Here is a 17769-nt window from a genome sequence, read left to right on the forward strand (position 1 = left end):
ATGGGTAGACTTCCAGAATTCTTCAGCCAACACAGCTTGCAATTCTGGGAGTTGACGTCCAGCTATCTTAAATTTGCCATGATTGAGAAATGCTGTTCCAGAGGTGTGATGGCCATTAGGAAGGATACAGGAAATGAAGTATTATTTTTTTAAGCATCCTTTGGGTGTGAAATTCTAGGAGGGGATCCTTGGTGCTCCCTGAGCTAGGTTGTTGTGTTGAAGGCATTTCATTATGCTAACTAGGTAACATCATCAGTTGCCTAGTTTAATGAAATGTCTGCAAGAAAACAACCAAGCTCAGAGAGCACAAAGGACCCCACAGTCCTCCTCCCCCCTGCAAACCTTGCTTCCTTCTAGCACTGATGATGTTGCCCAGTTGGGTCATGAAATGTCTGCAAGAAAGCCACCAAGCTCAGAGAGTATCAAGGATTAACCTCATAGTTCTCCTCCTCCTCCTCCTCCTCCTCCTCCTCCTCCTCTCCACAAATCCCACTCTCTTCCACCACTGATCATGCAACCTAGTTTGGTAATGAAACCCCAGCAAGAAAACCACCAAGCTCAGAGGGTACCAAGGACCCTTCATTTTAACCCTGAGCTCCAAACAATTCTCCTTTGAGCCAAATCAGATTTCTACAGCTTCCACTTTTCCAAATGTGCTGAGCAGTTGAACTCGTATCAACTAAGCCATTTCCCTATTGCTGAGTTGTGCCTAGCATCTAATATTGCCTGTCCTTCGCCTTTGTGTTGATTCACCAACTACCACGATGCAAAGATAAAGGAATACATGACGGATACGTGAGCCTCTTGTTGTTGTTTCTTCTTGAAACAGGCCTCTGAACTTGGCAGATTGTCTCCCTAATCGCATTTTCCATCGCCTTTTAAAATAATCAATTTGGCCTCGTTGTGCCTGCTGAATTTAATTGGGTCAACTTAGTCAATGCCAGGGTTTCAACAACAAGAGGCCAACGTCACTCGGAAGGAGCTTTCTTTAATTGATCTCTAAACCTTGGGCATGAAATCCAAGTGGCCTACTTTCCCCGCCCTGGTGAAGAAAGTTAAAGGAAGACATCACATGAGAGAAGATAGGATTTCTGGAGCAGAGGTGTTTCTCTCTCTCTCTCTCTCTCCTATCTATCTATCTATCTATCTATCTATCTATCTATCTATCTATCTATCTATCTATCTATCTATCTATCTATCTATCTATCTATCATCCATCCACCCACCCACCCACCATCCATATATTATCTCTCTACTATCTTGTCTATCTTCTATCATCCATCTTCTATCTTGTCTATTTCCTATTTTCTATCTTGTCTATTTCCTATCTTCTGTCTGTCTGTCTGTCTGTCTATCTAGCTACCTAGCCACAAAAGCTTTTTTTTTAAAAAAAGTCAGGTGATACAAGGAAGCTCAAGGGCCCAAAGGGCTGTTTCCTGCCTTCTAAGAGCCAAGGTGCTTAAGGGGTAAAATTGTTGGAATACCTCACAGGGGAAGCTGTTGTTATGGGGAGAAAATGAAAGGAGATGCCCAGAGAAGCCTGTCTGTCTGCCTGCCTGCCTGCCTGCCTGCCTGCCTGCCTGCCTATCTATCTATCTATCTATCTATCTATTGGCAATTCAATTTGCATGGTTGAATTATTCCTGCCTGCTGAGTCCCAAAAAGTTTATTTGTTTGTGTTATTTATATATTTGTGAAGCTTGGACGGCACTCAGCCCAAGTCTGTGACAATTCTGGATACTGATGTCAGTTTTAGATCACTGCCAACGGGGCTTTGGTGAGGGAAGTCAATTTGTATTTTCAGTGCCAGTATTGAACAAACGTAGACTGGAAGTGTGAGAAGGTTTTCAGTAATGGCCATGGTTTGTTGACTTGGTCAACAGTTCAATAAAGAGACACTGTCTGAATGCCACAGCAAGCTTCACTCCAGTTGGCCACCATCATAAAGAACCACATAGAAGAGATTTAGAAGAATGAATGGTCCTCTTCTAGTTCTCTTCTAAAAATAACTCATCACCCGCAGAAGAGTCAAATTTAGGTCCGCAAGATGACTTAAAATGGAAAAACCTTCCTATAGGATTCTCAGAATCTTGGAAGTCACTTTCTGGTGTCAGGTGTCCAAGTAATAGATCTATATCAAGCAAAACTCCAAGGGAGGTAGATGCCTCAAAGAATAGCTTTATTGGAAATGTCATATTGGCACATATGTGGTGAAAACTGACTCTGAAATGTCTCGCGGTTTTTCACCTAATTGAAAGTTTCCCTCTTTACCCCAAACCATCCATCAAATGGTCCAATCAGGGCTCTGTCTGGTTGCCTGGTGACCTCCCTCCTCCCTCCTCTGACCAGGTGTGAGAATGTCCTTGGTTCCCAAGAGAAAATATTTTATTTTGACTACGACTACCTTTAATCCCCCCTCCCTATCCCTCAGCTCCAGTGTGGCAACCCTGAAGCTGTCAAAATGGCTTCGGCCAGGCCAGCTTCAGGGTTGACATCTGGAAGGAAAATACTTTTCTACAGTTGATGTGTTTATTTTTATTTTTTTAATCTTCAAGTTGGTTTTCTTTTCCTAAGCGTATGACAGTCCACTCTCTTCCTTTCCAGAGTCAAGGGGATTATATCAACGCCAAACACTGCATGCCCGCGAACCAAGGAGTCAGCCGTGAAGGGGTTTCCATGTCTTCTCACAGCTCCTGCCGATCTTCACACACAGCCCTCTCCGACTCTGCATGTAGGGGTCACACATCTAACACACCATCCCCTGTGAAACCAACGGGACGTTTAATGCTCACGTGGGGCGTCATAGACCCTTGGCTCTCTGGCTTTCTAAGGGTCTCTCCCTTGATAATCTGAGGAGAAGCCATCCCACCTTCTTCCACTGCAAAAGTCCTATTCCAGCAGAACAGGGAACTCAGTAGTGGAATCCAGACCTTCTAAATCAGCCGTGTCAAACTCGCCTTCATTGAGGGCTGTATCAGGGTTGCATTTGACCTCGGGGGGGGGGGGGGGAGGGCAGAGTGGGCGTGGCCAGCTCAACATCACTTGTGTCAGGGGTTCCTGTGGTGGCCAGAGTCTTCTCCCAGTGAAAATGAACTCCCGAGCTCCGTTTCCAGCTGTGACGGCCTCCTGCAATCCTCTGCCAGGCTGAAAGGGAGCTTGGGAGGGGAGTCTACAATCCTCCCAAACTGTTTTCAGCTGCGGTGGCCTCCGGTAACCCTCTGCCAGCCAAAACGGAGCCCTTGCGAGTTCCATTGTTGCTGGCAGAGGAAGCTTCACTGTTTCCAGGGCGGCCCCACGGGTCAGATCTAAGCATCCTATGGGGCCGGATAATCTGTTCTCAATTGTCACACTTCTCCAGCAAAATTTTCTCTTTCTCTTCCTTCACCTCTTCCTAAATGTGTTGGTTTTCTACAGCCACGTCATCCATGCGGCACACCAATGCCAGCACTCCAACAAGGCAAAGCTTATCCCTGGGACAACCAGACAAGGTCTCCTTACGGCTTGCCTCCGGCAGCAACACCCAGGTAAGGTCCGGCCTCAAGGGTGGGTTGCTGCCGGCATTACTGTGGTGTAGCGTTTCTTACTTGGGCAGGGGGGGGGGTTTGGACCGGAGACCTACGAGGTCCCTTCCAACTCTGTTCGTCTGTTAATATATATATATATAAATCTATGGAGATTCTCGGTCATCCAGGTCACGGTTATCCCACAGGTGCTTTTCCAAAAGGCAACTGGACTCTCTTGCCTTTTTTTTTTCTTTGAAAACATTTGGCTTCTCATCCAAGAAACTTTTGAGAGCTAAGAAATTCACACCTGCGCAGAAGGCAGAGGAGAGGAGAGCAGTGGAAATCTATGGGACGGTTCTTGGGACGGAAGAGCCATGCTGCTAGCGAAGCCCCACCCTAGCTCTGGGCATCAAAGGCAGAGGGCGGAGATGACTAGGTGTGGCAGACAACTATTCGTCTTACGGACGGACGGACTAGCCAGCCTGCGAGAGTAACTTTTTGCCGGGGCTGCCGGCACTCCTAATAGTCTTTATTCAGAGGGTTTGTCACGTTTGAGGAGCTGGGTCAGAACATAAACTGAATGCTGCAGAAGGCAGTGGTCCAATTCATTCCTCCAGAGGATGGATTGTGGTGTCTTTCCCCCCCCCCCTCCTTGTTTTCTTCTTCATAGGGCATCATTCCTCCCTCCGACCATCTTGTACAGCCTCACATGACGCAGCCCACAGTCACTGCGCAACAAACACTGATGGTATGTTGTCCACAGTGCAAACCCATGCCAGACATGCTTTGCAGCCAAGGAATGCAGAGATCCTTCCTTGCTTCTCATCTGAGTAACTTCAATATTGCGTCGGTCAGCTTGGAGCCAAGATTTCTTCCTCCTGCTTTGGTTCTTCAAGTGTCCATATCTGAAGCCTGGGAGATGTGACACCATGTGGGGTGGGAGACCAGGTCTTGAACTGGAAGCGAGGGAAGGAAGTCATAATATCGTGGTTTTCAGTGGGAGAGTCTTAGAGTAGACCTTTCCAGCAAAGAAAAGCACACACCAAGATGCTGAGATCCTAAAAAAAGGTGCAGAGAAGAGCATCAAAGATGCTCAGGGGTCTGGAGGCTAAACCATAAGATGAACAGCTAAGGCAGGGGTCGGCAACCTTAAACACTCAAAGAGCCACAAAGGTCCTAAACGGAAGCCCCCCCGTTCAATTTCTGGAGCCGACCGGAAGTCCGGCTCCCCCATCAGAGAGTCTGATGATGAACAACAACAGCAGCAGTGAAGGGACCTCCATAGTTGTGCACTATGAGTAGTTAGCTCGTGTGCTGTATGTGGGGTGATAACCAGGGCAGTTATTTTTTTGCAAAACGTGGTCTCCTCTTTGCAGCCAGGCTACCACTTCCCAGCACAAATGGGGATGATGCACAAGCTGAAGGAGCAGCTGGAAGAGCGGACACGCATCCTGCAAGCCGACATTAAGACCCAGCAAGAGGAACTGCACGTAATCAAGGAGCAGCTGCAACTCGTCCACGACTCCAATCTGCAGGTATCTTGGCCAGGTTGCTTTAGCAGGAGACGGTCCCTGGTGGATCTAGATTGACCTCCGAAGCTCAGCCCTCTTCTCCTTCCCCTTCCCCTCCCTCTGATCAGCTAATGGTACCCCCAAAAGATAACAGGTTCTCTATGTGCCCGGAATTTTGCATTTTACTGTTGAAGAGAGAGCATGTATTGGGTATTTTATTTCAAGCGTGGCAATTATCTTGTCACCCAGAAGTTTCAAGATCCAGCGTTCGCCGCCTTCAGAGGTGTCTCAGTAAACTCTCCATAGGAAATCCCAGAGATGCATCGCCTGTGGCAGCTTCTGACATAAATCTCGCCCAGCTTCCCATGTCTACGCTTCACAACTTCAGATTATTCATGTAGCTTAGAAGAATTAATAATTCTTATAAGACAAGGAGCCTAAAATTTCTGGCCATTAAAAAAAAAAAACAGTGCATAGGTTCAGTTTTAATTCTGGAGTGTTTAAAATGTCTAATTGGCAAAGGTTGGCTGACCTCCAGTGGGCATTCCTGTCCTGGTAGAAATTCTGGATTGTCTCCCCCCCCCCCCATTCTTCTGTCACAGAAACCTTTTTGTTCATGTCCTTCTTCAAATTCCCAAGCAACCTCCTTTTTCTTCAAGGCAACGTTTTGAGGCCTTTCCAAGGCCAGAAGGTTGATGGACAAAATGGTCCTTTGTCTTGATGTTCTAACTGGAACTTGATCACTCTCTCTCTTTTCACACAAACCCACCCAAAAATTTGCCAAAACCAAAACCGATATTCATTCTGCCTGTCTCTCCCTACCTGTGTCTTCTTCCGTGCCTTTCTTGCTGAGGACACTGCCTACAAGTGGGTTTTGTGTAGCTCAAGGTGTGTTTGCCTTCACTTTCCTTCGTCGCTCACCTTTTGTAGAAGATTGGAAAGCACGAAGGTTGGCAGTCGTCATCGTGAGGGTCTCGTAAAAATGTCCCCTCTGCTTTTGAGCCTTCTTGTTCTGACCAAAGCTTCCCCAGCAGCACGAAGCCGAGTCTTCGTCCCGATAAACCCCTTTTATTTCATTGACAGTGAATTCCTCTCCTGCAAAGTCCCAGCCCACAGTCTTTCAAGATAGGTCACAATTACCGGCCTTTATCAGGCTTGAAGAGTGGCCAGGCCAATATCTTTCAGATGCCGCAATAATGAACTCATTGTCTCCTGCAAACTCCCCTCCCCTTTTGCTCCTCTTTTATTTTCCCTGGGAGGGGCCATTCATCGTCCACCCGTGGCCTTACTCCCAAGTCGACCCCCTGTTCTTTAGCTGTTCCCTTCGTCTGGCCACTCTGCGCATGCGCACACTGGAAACAGGCTCAGGCTGTTCGTCTCCCTCACTGATATCCAACTCTGAAGGCAGCTGATAACTGTCAGATGGCCCTGGCCCTATCTCTGCCTCTGACGCAGAGCCCTCCTCAGAGCCTTCCCCAGACTCCAGGACTGGCCCAGGTTCCTCCCCAACCTCCTCACTGTCTAAGTCTGCTGCCAACTCCGCTGGCCGTTGGTGGCCACAACACTTCCTGGTGACCACATCTCCCCTTTGACTGTCCTCTCTTCTCCAACAGATGTTCATGCAGCAGTCAATGCCTGTGGTCTTCAGCACTGTGCCCTCCCAACAGAGCCCAAGACGGCAACCAATGGGAGCAACCAGGCCAGCAGCTTCCAAGACGTCCCAACAACAGCAAAGCATCATGGGAGCAAAGCCGTTTGGTGGCGCTCCCTTGGCCTCCCCGCCATCCTTCCTCAGGGAACCACGTGTCACATCAACCCAGGCAATTCCCCTGTTTGTTTGGTTTTTTACATTATTACGATTGGTGTAGTGGGGTTATTGGTGCCCACTGAGCTTGGTGGTTTTTGGGCAGACATTTCATTACTCAACTAGGTAACATCATCAGTGCTAGAAGGGAGTGGAGCTTGCTCTGATTTTATATGCCAGTTGGCTTGCCCTGTCAGCGTTGTGGGAATGTTGGTGGGAGTATAAGCAGAGAACAAACTCCACTCCCTTCTAGCACTGATGATGTTACCTAGTTGGGTAATGAAACATCTGCAAGAAAATCGCCAAGCTCAGAGAGCGCTCAGAGAGACCCACCGTTTAACCCTGAGCTCCATGTATTCTCTTCTATCCATTAGTTTAATCCTCTGGGGTTTCCCTACCCAACCCCATCTCAAGCCATCTCTAACCATGAGATGAATTTCTCCCAGGTAGAACCACATGGACATGATCGTGATTACACTCAAAAGATCAAAAATGATTCAAAACCCAGATATAGTTCCTATCACTTTCCATCGATGAGCCATAACTTGCTCAGAGGGAATCTCTCAAATACCAAGTGGAAAAGGAAAGGAAAAATCCCCTCCCGCTGCAGCCGCAAGATTCTTCCTGTTCAACCATTTGTGTTTTGATTTCAGGGGCAACAGAGAAAACACGTCGTGAGGGGAAGCCAGATCAAGCCGGTGTGCTTGCCCATCCAGATGAGCATTTCTCTGCCCGTCTACAACAACCCCATGGTTTTTACTCAAACGCACGCGCTCCCGGTGCCCCCTCCGATGCCACAAGAACTGGCCGAGAGGCCACACCCGCCCGATTACAACCCAGAAGGAAGCTTAAGGTACGGATGAGCAGAGACCTTGAGAATGGAGGAGGAACTAGTTTGGGGGGCAAAGTTCCCCTCAGTTCAACCTTCTAGAAATGAAGAACCTGAGGGGTCCAAGTCCCAAAGGTGCTTTTTGCAAGAGGCAACTGGACTTTCTGGGTTTTTCTCTGAAGACGTTTCACTTCTCATCCAAGAAGCTTCTTCAGCTCTGAACTGATGGTGGGAATGGAATAAATCCATGGCACAACACAGGAGATCCACCCAGACACAAACTGAGCAACATGCAGAACAATGCAGTCAGCCGCGTGCAGATCTGTACATTGGGGAAACAAAACAAGAACTTCACAAATGCATGGCGCAACATAGGAGAACAAATCCATCAGGACAAGATTCAGCAGTCCCCCTGCATTGAAAAGACAACGGCCATTATTTTGAAGGCAGCAAAGTCTACATTTTGGACACAGAGGACTGCTGGCTTGAAAGAGGCCATCTGACTCAAAATTGGACAGCCCTCACTCAACAGAGGGGGAGGGATACGACACCATGTATCTCCAGTCTACAGCTCAGACCTTTCAGCACTTCCAAGAAAGCTCCGCTCCCACCTGTACTATTCAGGTGACCCAGAGGACACAGGTAAACCTCCAGGTGGCCTCAACGTTCCTCTAAAAAGATGCAAAAGACCAGCTGTCTGCAATGAGCACCAATCCTTCCACTCCCCACTATCCTGTCTGAACTGAAGAAGCTTCTTGGATGAGAAGCAAAACGTCTTAAAAGAAAAAAACTAGAAAGTTGCCTCTGGAAAAAAGCACCTTTGGGACAACCACGACCTAGATGATGGGGAAGCTCCCTAAACTAATCTTCCAAGTGGTGCCTTGTCTGATCAGTTGGACCTTCGTTACGTCCTATGGTCCAAAATGAGTACAACGTGCGTGAAAAGCATTCAAGCACCATTTATCTCACAGTTGTGTGTTGTGTGTGCTGTTTTCCTTCCCCAGGATGTTGTTAGATCAACCTGTGCAGTCACTGATGTCCAGCACAAGCGGGAACAATCAGACCTCCCAGAGCAACACTAGTAGACAGCAGACCAAGTAAGCCATCATCCTATCACGATGACTATACCTTGACCAACTGAAGATGAGCAGACTTCAACTCCCAGAATGCTAAGCAATGGTTTAGAATTCTGGGAGTTGAAGTTCATATACCTAGAAAGGGCCAAGATTGGGAAATCTTCCTGTACTGAATAAATGTTGTAGAATTTTCTAGAATGTAACAAATGACTTGTGTGTTGTGAAGCCAGATTTGGACATTGTAGAGTTCTCCAGACATAGATAGATGATGGGCCATAAATTTTGACTTGCTGCCTTGCGGGAGCCTCCTTTTGCCCTGCTAATGCTTTGATGAGACCTAACTTAATCCTAAGGGATGGCTCTGTGGTTAAGACGTTGAGCTTGTCGATCAGAAAGGTTGGCAGTTCGGCGGTTTGAATCCCTAATGCTGCGTAATGGAGTGAGCTCCCGTGACTTCTCCCACTTTCTGCCAACCTAGCAGTTCGAAAGCAGGTAAAAAATGCAAGTAGAAAAATAGGGACCACCTTTGGTGGGAAGGGAACAGCGTCCCGTGCGCCTTCGGCGTTGAGTCATGCTGGCCACATAGGCATCTTTGGACAGCGCTGGCTGTTTGCTTAGAATTGGATAATGATGCAAAATTAACATCCTGTTTGCATGAACCGATGCGAACTGGCTGAATGCCACCCCTGGTTTACTGGCTGGATGCCCTTCCTGTTGCCAATGCGGAGTTTTATTTCAGCAGATATATTCTCATGGTGCCCAGAGAGAGAAATATCTGCCTCTACCTAGGATCGAACTCACAGCCTCCTGATTGTGAGGGGAGAGGCCTCTGGGCCACTGCGCCACTCTTGGGTCTCCTTCTATTTACGGCATCTCCAAACTTGGCAACTTTTAAGATTTGTGGATTTCAATTCCCAGAAGTTGGCCAGGGCATTCTGGAAGTCCACCAGTCTTAAAACTTGCCAAGCTTGGAAACCCCTGGTCTATTTAAAGGCACGTCTTGGACCTTCTCCATGAGGTCCAGCTACCTCGTTTTGATGTGGGATGAAACCTTCCATTTCTGTTTCTTCATCAAACTTTTCATTTTCCCCTCCTGGGAGATTTACACAAGAACTGCAGAGTCTGCCTTCCGCAATCCAGATGCAACCTGTGACGTGCGCGGCCATCCGGGCCCCTACCCCGTCCCCTGGCTTCACCCCTTCTCTGATGATCCCCCAACCCAGCGTGACTGCCCTGCAGAGCCATCCGGCCAGCACCCTCCACCAGTGGACGCCGCAGCCAGTTCAACAGCATCCCCTTTACCTCCAGGTAACTGTCTTGCAAAAAAAAAAGGCCCCTTTGAGAGAACCACGGCCGGGAGGACTGAGCATCTCTTTGAAGCTGCTTCACGTAGAACCTTCTCTCCCTTACAGATGCCGAGTGCAGCTCAGCCAGGGCACAACCAGCCCTTACTCCAGCAACCGCCCTTACCTCAACAGACAGCCACCGTGGGCTACTTCCACCACCTGCAGCCCCCCAGCCACCACCTGCAAGGGCAGCCGTGCAGCTTACAAGGGTTGCCCGAAATGCAGCTGCCTTGAGGTCCTCGAAGGAGAGATGGTCGTCACGTTTCCCTCGGGGAGGGCAGCGGATCCCGAGCGCCGAGAAGGAGAGCTTGGCTCCCCCTCAGAAGGCTGCAAGGCATGAGAAGAAATGCCCAGGGAAGGAGAAGGAACGGAGAGCCCTGACAGCTGGCACCCTTTCTGCTTAAGGAAACCAGCAGCACCGAAAGGCAGATAGCCTGGCCTGTTCCACCTTTGCAGCTCCACAAGCACAGGGAGGAAAGTTAAAGGAGTTACATTTGCTTAAGGAACTGTCAGTCAATGTGAGTTTGACAAGCAGACCAGAACTAAGAGCTGGCATAGACAAGAAAGCAGCCGGACTGGAATGGTGAGAGACTCCAGGATTTGCAGGAAATCACAACCCTAATCATCGCAACTGGGTTTGCATGCAGCCCAGCCATCTGGCTCGGCCGCATGCAAACCTAGTTGCATCTTCATGGTAAGGGACGTGATGGCTTAGTGGCTAATATGCTGAGCTTGTCGATCAGAAAGGTTGGCAGTTCGAATCTCTAGTGCTGCGTAACGGAGTGAGCTCCCATTACTTGTCCCAGCTTCTGCCAGCCCAGCAGTTCGAAAGCACATAAAAAATGCAAGTAGAAAAATAGGAACCACCTTTGGTGGGAAGGGAACAGTGTTCTGTGCGCCTTCGGTGTTGAGTCATGCCGGCCACATGAGCACGGAGACGTCTTTGAACAGCGCTGGCTCTTCAGCTTTGAAACGGAGATGAGCGCCGCCCCCAGAGTAACTTGCAAGTCCTTTGAATTTGTTACCAGGATCAAATTTTACACACTGATAAATTTAGACCTCAAGAGGCGGTTTTTGAAAAAACGTTTGCCGTGAAATATCATCGGACCGACTGCCACGTTTCACTCGTTCAGTGTGCTGTTTTAGGTTCGCAATTTCCTTGCGTCTCATTTTTTTCCCCTCCCGTGTGGACGGATCTCCTGGAATGATCGGACGATGCTGCTACCATTTTATGAAAACCACTTTGGCCTCAATCTTTTCGTTGTACACCAGATCCTTTGGATCTTTCGAGTTGTCTATAAAAAAAGAGTCCACTTGGTTTTTATTTTAGGACGGAGATTTTTTTAAAAAAAACAAAAATTCCTTATCTAGCTCGACTCCCCAATTAACCAAATAGGGTGCAGGATCCTTGTTTTTTCTCTCCTCAGGTTGAATTAAACTTTGTTTTGAAGAAACTTATCATCATCCGGAGAAAAAAAAGCAAACTTTATGGTTTTGCTTTTAAGGGTTTGGCAAAGTGGAATCTTTGATCCAAGAAGTGTCATGAGTCAGTAGGGTTAGCAATAAAATGTATTTTTGTAAATGGTTAATTTTTTTAAAAAACACGTTTATATATTTATGAACTTTTTTTTAAAGAGAAAGTTTTTTAAAAAATTCCTCCATGGTGAGAAAACATCAAAGCATCCTTTTATTGTCTCTTTTTGCAAAAGGAATGACTTGTAATTTGCAAGGGGCATTTAAAAAAAAAATCAAAAAAAGACTTTGTTCGGCTTGCACATTTTTTCCCCTTTAGCCTTTTCAGCTTGTTCTTCCTTTTTGGGGATGTGAAACTTTTTACCTGCTGCTGTGAGTGCAAAGTTGTTTTCACAAGTTCGGTGTTAGAAGGCATTTGTCTAATAATAGTTCAGGGTCATACATTTGAAAGGAAAAAAAGCGAACTACTTTTATTCAGGTATAGCTGTGTGTATGTCTGTGTGTAAAACTCTCAGGCGGATGAATCACTGTTTTACAAGAACTTGCATTTTCGTAGGATTGTAGTTTCTTTACTGCTGAACATGGTTTGGATGGACAGGCATGTACCAGTCTGTTTCCCTGGATATTTAAACAAAGGGGTAACAACGGATTCTTCCTAAATCCAGTATCCATAGAGCGGCGTTCCTCAACTTTGGCCATGTGGACTTCAATTCCCAGAATTCCCCAATCAGCATAGGTGCAAACCTGGCATCTGATGCATTGCTTTGCAAAACTGGATTAAACATTGTTTAACGTTGGGTAATGAGCCACGAAGCCACTACTCATCTCAAAAGGGACATTTAAATGGAATTAAAAGTCTGCCCTGTGTTCTGAAAATCTAAAGTATTTCTGGTAAGTTGAAAATTGATCAAATGACCGATGGTAATTTTGTTGAAAGGACATTTAAGGTCAGTCCATGATCTTGTTTTTTCTAATACTGGTAGACCTCAAATTCCGACTGTTCGTTCAGTGGCTGTTCGAAGTTACGACAGTGCTGAAGGAAGGGACTCATCGAGTTGATGGAAGAGTTTCCGAAAAGCCCTTTTGGAGAGTGAAAGAAGAAGTTTGGGAAGCCCTGATCCAACAGCCACGGAGTCACTCAACCGGTTGCCTTGAGGGGAGCCAATTCTGCTGCCGGGTGTGTTGAGGAAGACGGCTCGAAATGATAAACCATCCCTTAAATCTCTAGAATTTGGAAGGGTAGAGAGAGCAGGCCAAGAATGTTTGCTCAGCCCCTGGACTATTTTTGACTGTCCCGCCTATGCAGATAATCCTTGACCTACAACCACAATGGCACCCAGGATTTATGTTGCTAAGTGAGAAATTTGTTAAGCGAGTTTTGCCCCATTTTACAACTTTTCTTTCCACATTTGTTAAGCGAATCGCTGCAATTGTTAAATGAGTCACACAGTTATTAAGTGAATCTGGTTTTCCCTGTTGACTTTGCTTGTCAAGAAGGTCGCAAAAGCGGATCATGTGACCCCGGGTCACTGCAGCTGTCGTAAATATGAGTCAGCTGTCAAGCATGCGAATGTAAATCACGTGACTGTGGGGGGATGCTGCAGTGGTCATAAGCACGAGAAATGGTCATAACTGTGCAATTGCAACTTTGAACAGTCACTAAGTCAAGGACGTAGTGTGTTGTGGAAGTTGGAAGTCTTAGCAGGATTCAAAGTGAGATGAATCTTTAGTTGGTGGTAGAAGCACAAAAATCGTGCCCCCTTCCCTCCCCCCCCCCCCCCAGCTTGGCACTTTCTGTAAATATTTACAAATGAAAAGGCCAGTGGGTTGATAGAGCCAGAGTCTAACTTTATATACTATCAAGAAAGAAAGAAAGGAAGGAAGGAAGGAAGGAAGGAAGGAAGGAAGGAAGGGGAAGGAGGGAGAGGAAGGAAGGAAGGGGAAGGAAGGAGAAGGAGGGAGAGGAAGGAAGGAAAGAAAGAAATAAGGAAGGAAGGAAAAAAGGAAGGAAGGAGGAAGAGGGAGAGGAAGGAAGGAAAGAGAAAAAAAAGAAAAAGAAGGAAAGGAAAAAGAAGCACAAAAGGGGAAAAAGAAAAAAGCAAAGGTTTAAAATCGAATATTGAATTTATTTTGTATGGTGTCAAATATAGATAACTTTTTTAAAAAAGTTCCTATTCATAAAGTATTTTGTAAAAGTAAAGTGGCAAGAAAATGTCTTATTGAGGTTTTTTGGGGGGGGGGACGTGGGAGGATCGACATCCAACAACCTCTGAAGGCAACTTGTTCCACTGATGAATTGTTCCAACTACCCTGTTTCCCTGAAAATAAGACCTCCCCAGATAATAAGCCCAATGGGGCTTTTGAGCGCATGCACTAAAATGAGCCCTCCCCGAAATTGTTGCAACATGGCAGCAGCCACGAGGTGACCACGCTCACCGCCTCCCGCACCTCAAAAACAATAAGGCCTCCCCGAAAATAAGGCCAAGCAATTATTTTGGGGGTCAAAAGAAAATAAGACCCTGCCTTATTTTGGGGGAAAGACGGTATCAGGATAAAATGATTCAACTGAGTGCATTTTTTGCCCCCTCATAAACATTCATCATATCGGAGACAAGAAAGTAAATTAGTTCCGTATCATAACATTTTTTTTATGATTTCCCCCCCTTAAGGATAATAATATATATATGTGCAATCTGTTTATAAGACAATTCAATCCTAAACTTTAATATATATATATATATGTATATGTGCGTGTGTGTGTGTGTATACACACATACATACATACACACACACACACACACTTGTTTATCGCAAGTATTTGTAGTGGTCTCTTGGAAAACATATTATACAAAATGCCATTCACATGGCCATCCACAATTGCATTTTATACAGTACTTCTGTTGAAAAAGACACAATGTCTATCTAGTTATATTTTCCCCTTTATAAACGCTTTCTATCTTTCAGTTTTATTGGTCATTTAGCAGCCATGAGTAGCAAAGAAAGAAAAAAAAAAGTAAGTTGGCATAAATCAAACTTTTTTGAATTTCTTCCGGTGGTACCAACTCCAGATGTTGCAAAAATACTTTCAAACTGAAGAATTCTTGCACTACACAGCCAGGTCTAGAAGCTTTCTTTAAAACTGGGGATTTTATATACCCATTTATGTACCCATTTCTCAATTATGTTAGAATTAGGAGCAGATTAAATTGGAGAAAACTGGGCTCATGGGTTTTTTTCTTTTTTTGGCATATCAGAAAACAACTGGATTTTGAAAAATAAAAATATACACCCGTCTGCGGTTGGCAAAAGGCCTCCTGCCACCATTCCCAACTGTGGTGGAATTTAAAAAATAGCAGCACTTTTCAATTTAAAGATTGCAAAAATGAGTGTCATTTACTAAAGCACTGCTTGGATTAAGGTAAATTGAAGAGAGTTTTAAAGGCAATCAAGGTTTTTTGTTTTTTTTTAAAGAAAATTCTCATCCTTGAAGGACTTGAAAAAGTCTTTGCGGATTAGATTCTTGCACAGTCTTTGTAGGATAAATTCTAATTAATTTTTACTCCGACTGAATACAGCTTCACCATTCTATTTTTCCAATAATGATGAGTTAGCTACAGGCTCGTAGTCCATGTGTTATTTTTTAACCTGAGGCTGGAAGGATTTCATTCTTTGATTCTCCAGCCTACAGCTTCAAGTCCCTTCGTCCTGACACATAACTCGGTCTCTAGGATTTAAGTACTAGATCCTGGCTTAAGCATTAACCCTAAACCTTTGCAGAGGGCAATACTAGGACAAGGGTTTTGTTGGGAATAGCATCCAACTTTGTTACTAGTACCCTTTTCTTTTAACTAAATGCCTTGGTGATTTTGGACCCTGTGGAAAAAATGGTTTTCCACCCAAAAAGAGGAAAAATAAATAAATAAAGGAATCTCTGCAGGATCAAATAGCTATTCTCCCCCACTCCAAGTCATTCCAGCGTTGTGGTCTGTCCAGGAGAAGAATGGGACAATTTGCCCACTTGCTGAGGCTAATTCGTCGCGGCCAACTCGCTGCAGGGCAATTTAAACAAATCAATTTCATTATTCAAAATATATTTAAATTTTTCGGCCGTTCTGTACCTCCTTTTGCATCCTTTCTTTAAAGATTGTGTTCCACCCTTTCTTGGACATTCATGTAAGTCTTGGCTGTGGTGAGTTGTCCTGGGCCTGTCCAGAGTTTTTGCACCGTTGCAAACATTAACACTGTCAGCCGAGAAGGCGTCAGGGGGAGCCAAGCACGGCCCTTGGAGAACCAGGGTTTGAAGAAATCAATATTTTTTAAAAAAATTATTCGGCCCTTCCCCGTTGACAGCAACAGCTTCCCTAAACCAGGATGCTAAACTGATCGGAGATCCTCTGCCCTCGGTGTGTTAAGCAGACCTACGTTCCAGTGGTAGGTTCCTAGCCGGTTTACTACTGGTTCGCTTCGTTCACGCCCGCCATGCATTGCTGTGTATGCGCAGTTGACTGAAAACTCTTCTGCGCATGTTCAGAAACTTGGCGGTGATGGCAGAAGAGACCGGGGAACCGGTTCAGGGACGTAGCAGTCCTGGATCGCTGCCGGTTCCAGCGACTCAGACCGCCATACCACTAGCGGTTTGGTGGAACTGGTCCGAACTGTTAGGAACCCACCACTGCTATGTGCCAAGTTTACGAAGCTCTTTGCAAAAAATTGGCGACGTTAAGACGATGCAGCAAAACGGGGGCCTGTAAAAGGAGAACTTGGAAATCTTGTACCGTCAAGGAGACAATTTAGGGGTCCCCCCTCCCCCCTTCCAAGTTGCCCTGTGTTGGTGTCTGCGCCTTATAAAAAAAATCCGGTGTATTAAAATGCAAAGATTAGGTGCGGTTGTGCTTCGAACGACTTGACCCCCCCTCCCCCCCACAAAAATTTAGACATAAAGCCATGTACGCCGCCCGGTCCTTATGGGAGTTGGACTAAATCCTCAGCGTGAACTTCAAACTCGACGTGTCCTCCTTGCCTGGGATTGTTTTAGGCAGAGAGAAGGGACTCTGGGAGCGATTACAGGCCAGCTCTTGCTTTCAACTGAGAGGCTTTTGCGGTTTCCAACTTGGCTCTGGCGTCGACCGGTTTCTCAAAAAACCTCACCAGGGCCGGTTCATTCAGCAAGGAGGCCAGGATCTGCTCAAAAGCAAACGACCAGCCTTCACTGACGGGGACGGAGATCGTGGCTCCTGCGTCATCCGTCTGGGAGGAGGCCAGTGTAGGACCCCCCGTGGGGGATGTCCCTCTCCGGCTGGGGGAAGTGGGGCTCTGGAGCTTTCGGCCCACCTCTTCCATCCTCAGCAAGAGGCCGGTAACGGTAGCGATCGCACGGAACAGGAGCTCTTCTTCGGGATCCCCGTGGAAGAGGTTGTACAAGGTCTTGGAGAAGTGGATGAACTGGGACTGGGCAGGGAGAGAGGAGGAGGGTTTTCAGGTCAAGAGATGCAGCTGCTTGCATGCAGCTTTTTATTTAAAAAAGTGGAGCCTGGGCTACATTTCCTCATCAAGGGAAAAACCATCTCCCTGATCTCCAGATTTCACGGATCGTCTGGCAGGGGTCGTAGGTCCCTGTGCCTGAAGATCTCCGGGTCAGGAGAGACGTCCTAGACTTTAGCATCATTTATTACATGGGATTCTTGTTGCTCCCTGAGTTTGGTGGTGTTCTTGCACATGTTTCATTACATTTCATGTTTTCTTGCAGATGTTTCATTATCAAACTAGGTAGCATCATCATTATCACTGTAAACCTGATGATGTTATCTAGTTGGGCCATGAAATGCCTCCAAGAAAACCACCAGGCTCAAAGAGTACCAAGGATCCTATAATCCTCCTCCTCCCCCTTCTAGCACTGATGATGTTACTTAGTAGAGTAAGTGAAACGTCTGCAAGGAAACCACCAAGCACTCCACAATCCCCCCCCCCCCCGCCCACTCCTAGCACTGGTAGTGTTACCTCGTTGGGTCATGACACGTCTGCAAGAAAACCACAAAGCCCAGAGAGCGCCAAGGAGCCCACAGTCCTCCCTCCCTCTTCTAACACTGATGATGTTACCTCGTTGGGTCATGAAACGTCTGCAAGAAAACCACCAAGCCCAGAGAGCGCCAAGGAGCCCACAGTTCAAACCTGAGTAGAGCAAATATTCTACCAATATTTGCTCTACCCTCCCTGTATAAGGGGGGAAA

At 46.4% G+C, this 17769-nt stretch overlaps 2 protein-coding genes across 9 annotated transcripts in view; one reads left to right on the forward strand and one right to left on the reverse strand.

The window, feature by feature from the left end:
* Positions 1 to 15641, forward strand: part of PASD1 (PAS domain containing repressor 1) — a 53089-nt gene extending 37448 nt beyond the window's left edge. For 5 of the 7 annotated variants that reach the window (XM_081963782.1, XM_081963783.1, XM_081963787.1 and 2 more), the window contains 9 exons: positions 2605 to 2731; positions 3415 to 3524; positions 4174 to 4251; positions 4880 to 5038; positions 6628 to 6834; positions 7472 to 7671; positions 8652 to 8744; positions 9824 to 10031; positions 10136 to 15641. In XM_081963782.1, coding sequence (XP_081819908.1) covers positions 2605 to 2731; positions 3415 to 3524; positions 4174 to 4251; positions 4880 to 5038; positions 6628 to 6834; positions 7472 to 7671; positions 8652 to 8744; positions 9824 to 10031; positions 10136 to 10303 — 1350 coding nt within the window. In that variant the 3' untranslated portion in view covers positions 10304 to 15641. Of the gene's footprint in view, positions 1 to 2604; positions 2732 to 3414; positions 3525 to 4173; positions 4252 to 4879; positions 5039 to 6627; positions 6835 to 7471; positions 7672 to 8651; positions 8745 to 9823; positions 10032 to 10135 lie in introns of those variants that run through there. The other 2 variants (XR_014176293.1, XM_081963786.1) reach the window with 2 other exon arrangements.
* The window catches only part of TBC1D8B (TBC1 domain family member 8B), a 30579-nt gene continuing 26457 nt past the window's right edge, over positions 13648 to 17769 (reverse strand). For both annotated transcript variants that reach the window (XM_081963768.1, XM_081963767.1), the window contains one exon: positions 13648 to 16990. In XM_081963768.1, coding sequence (XP_081819894.1) covers positions 16604 to 16990 — 387 coding nt within the window. In that variant the 3' untranslated portion in view covers positions 13648 to 16603. The remainder of the gene's footprint in view (positions 16991 to 17769) is intronic.

This window comes from Natrix helvetica (assembly GCF_964273705.1).
Source record: "Natrix helvetica genome assembly, chromosome: 11".
In the NCBI taxonomy this organism is placed as follows: domain Eukaryota; kingdom Metazoa; phylum Chordata; class Lepidosauria; order Squamata; family Natricidae; genus Natrix; species Natrix helvetica.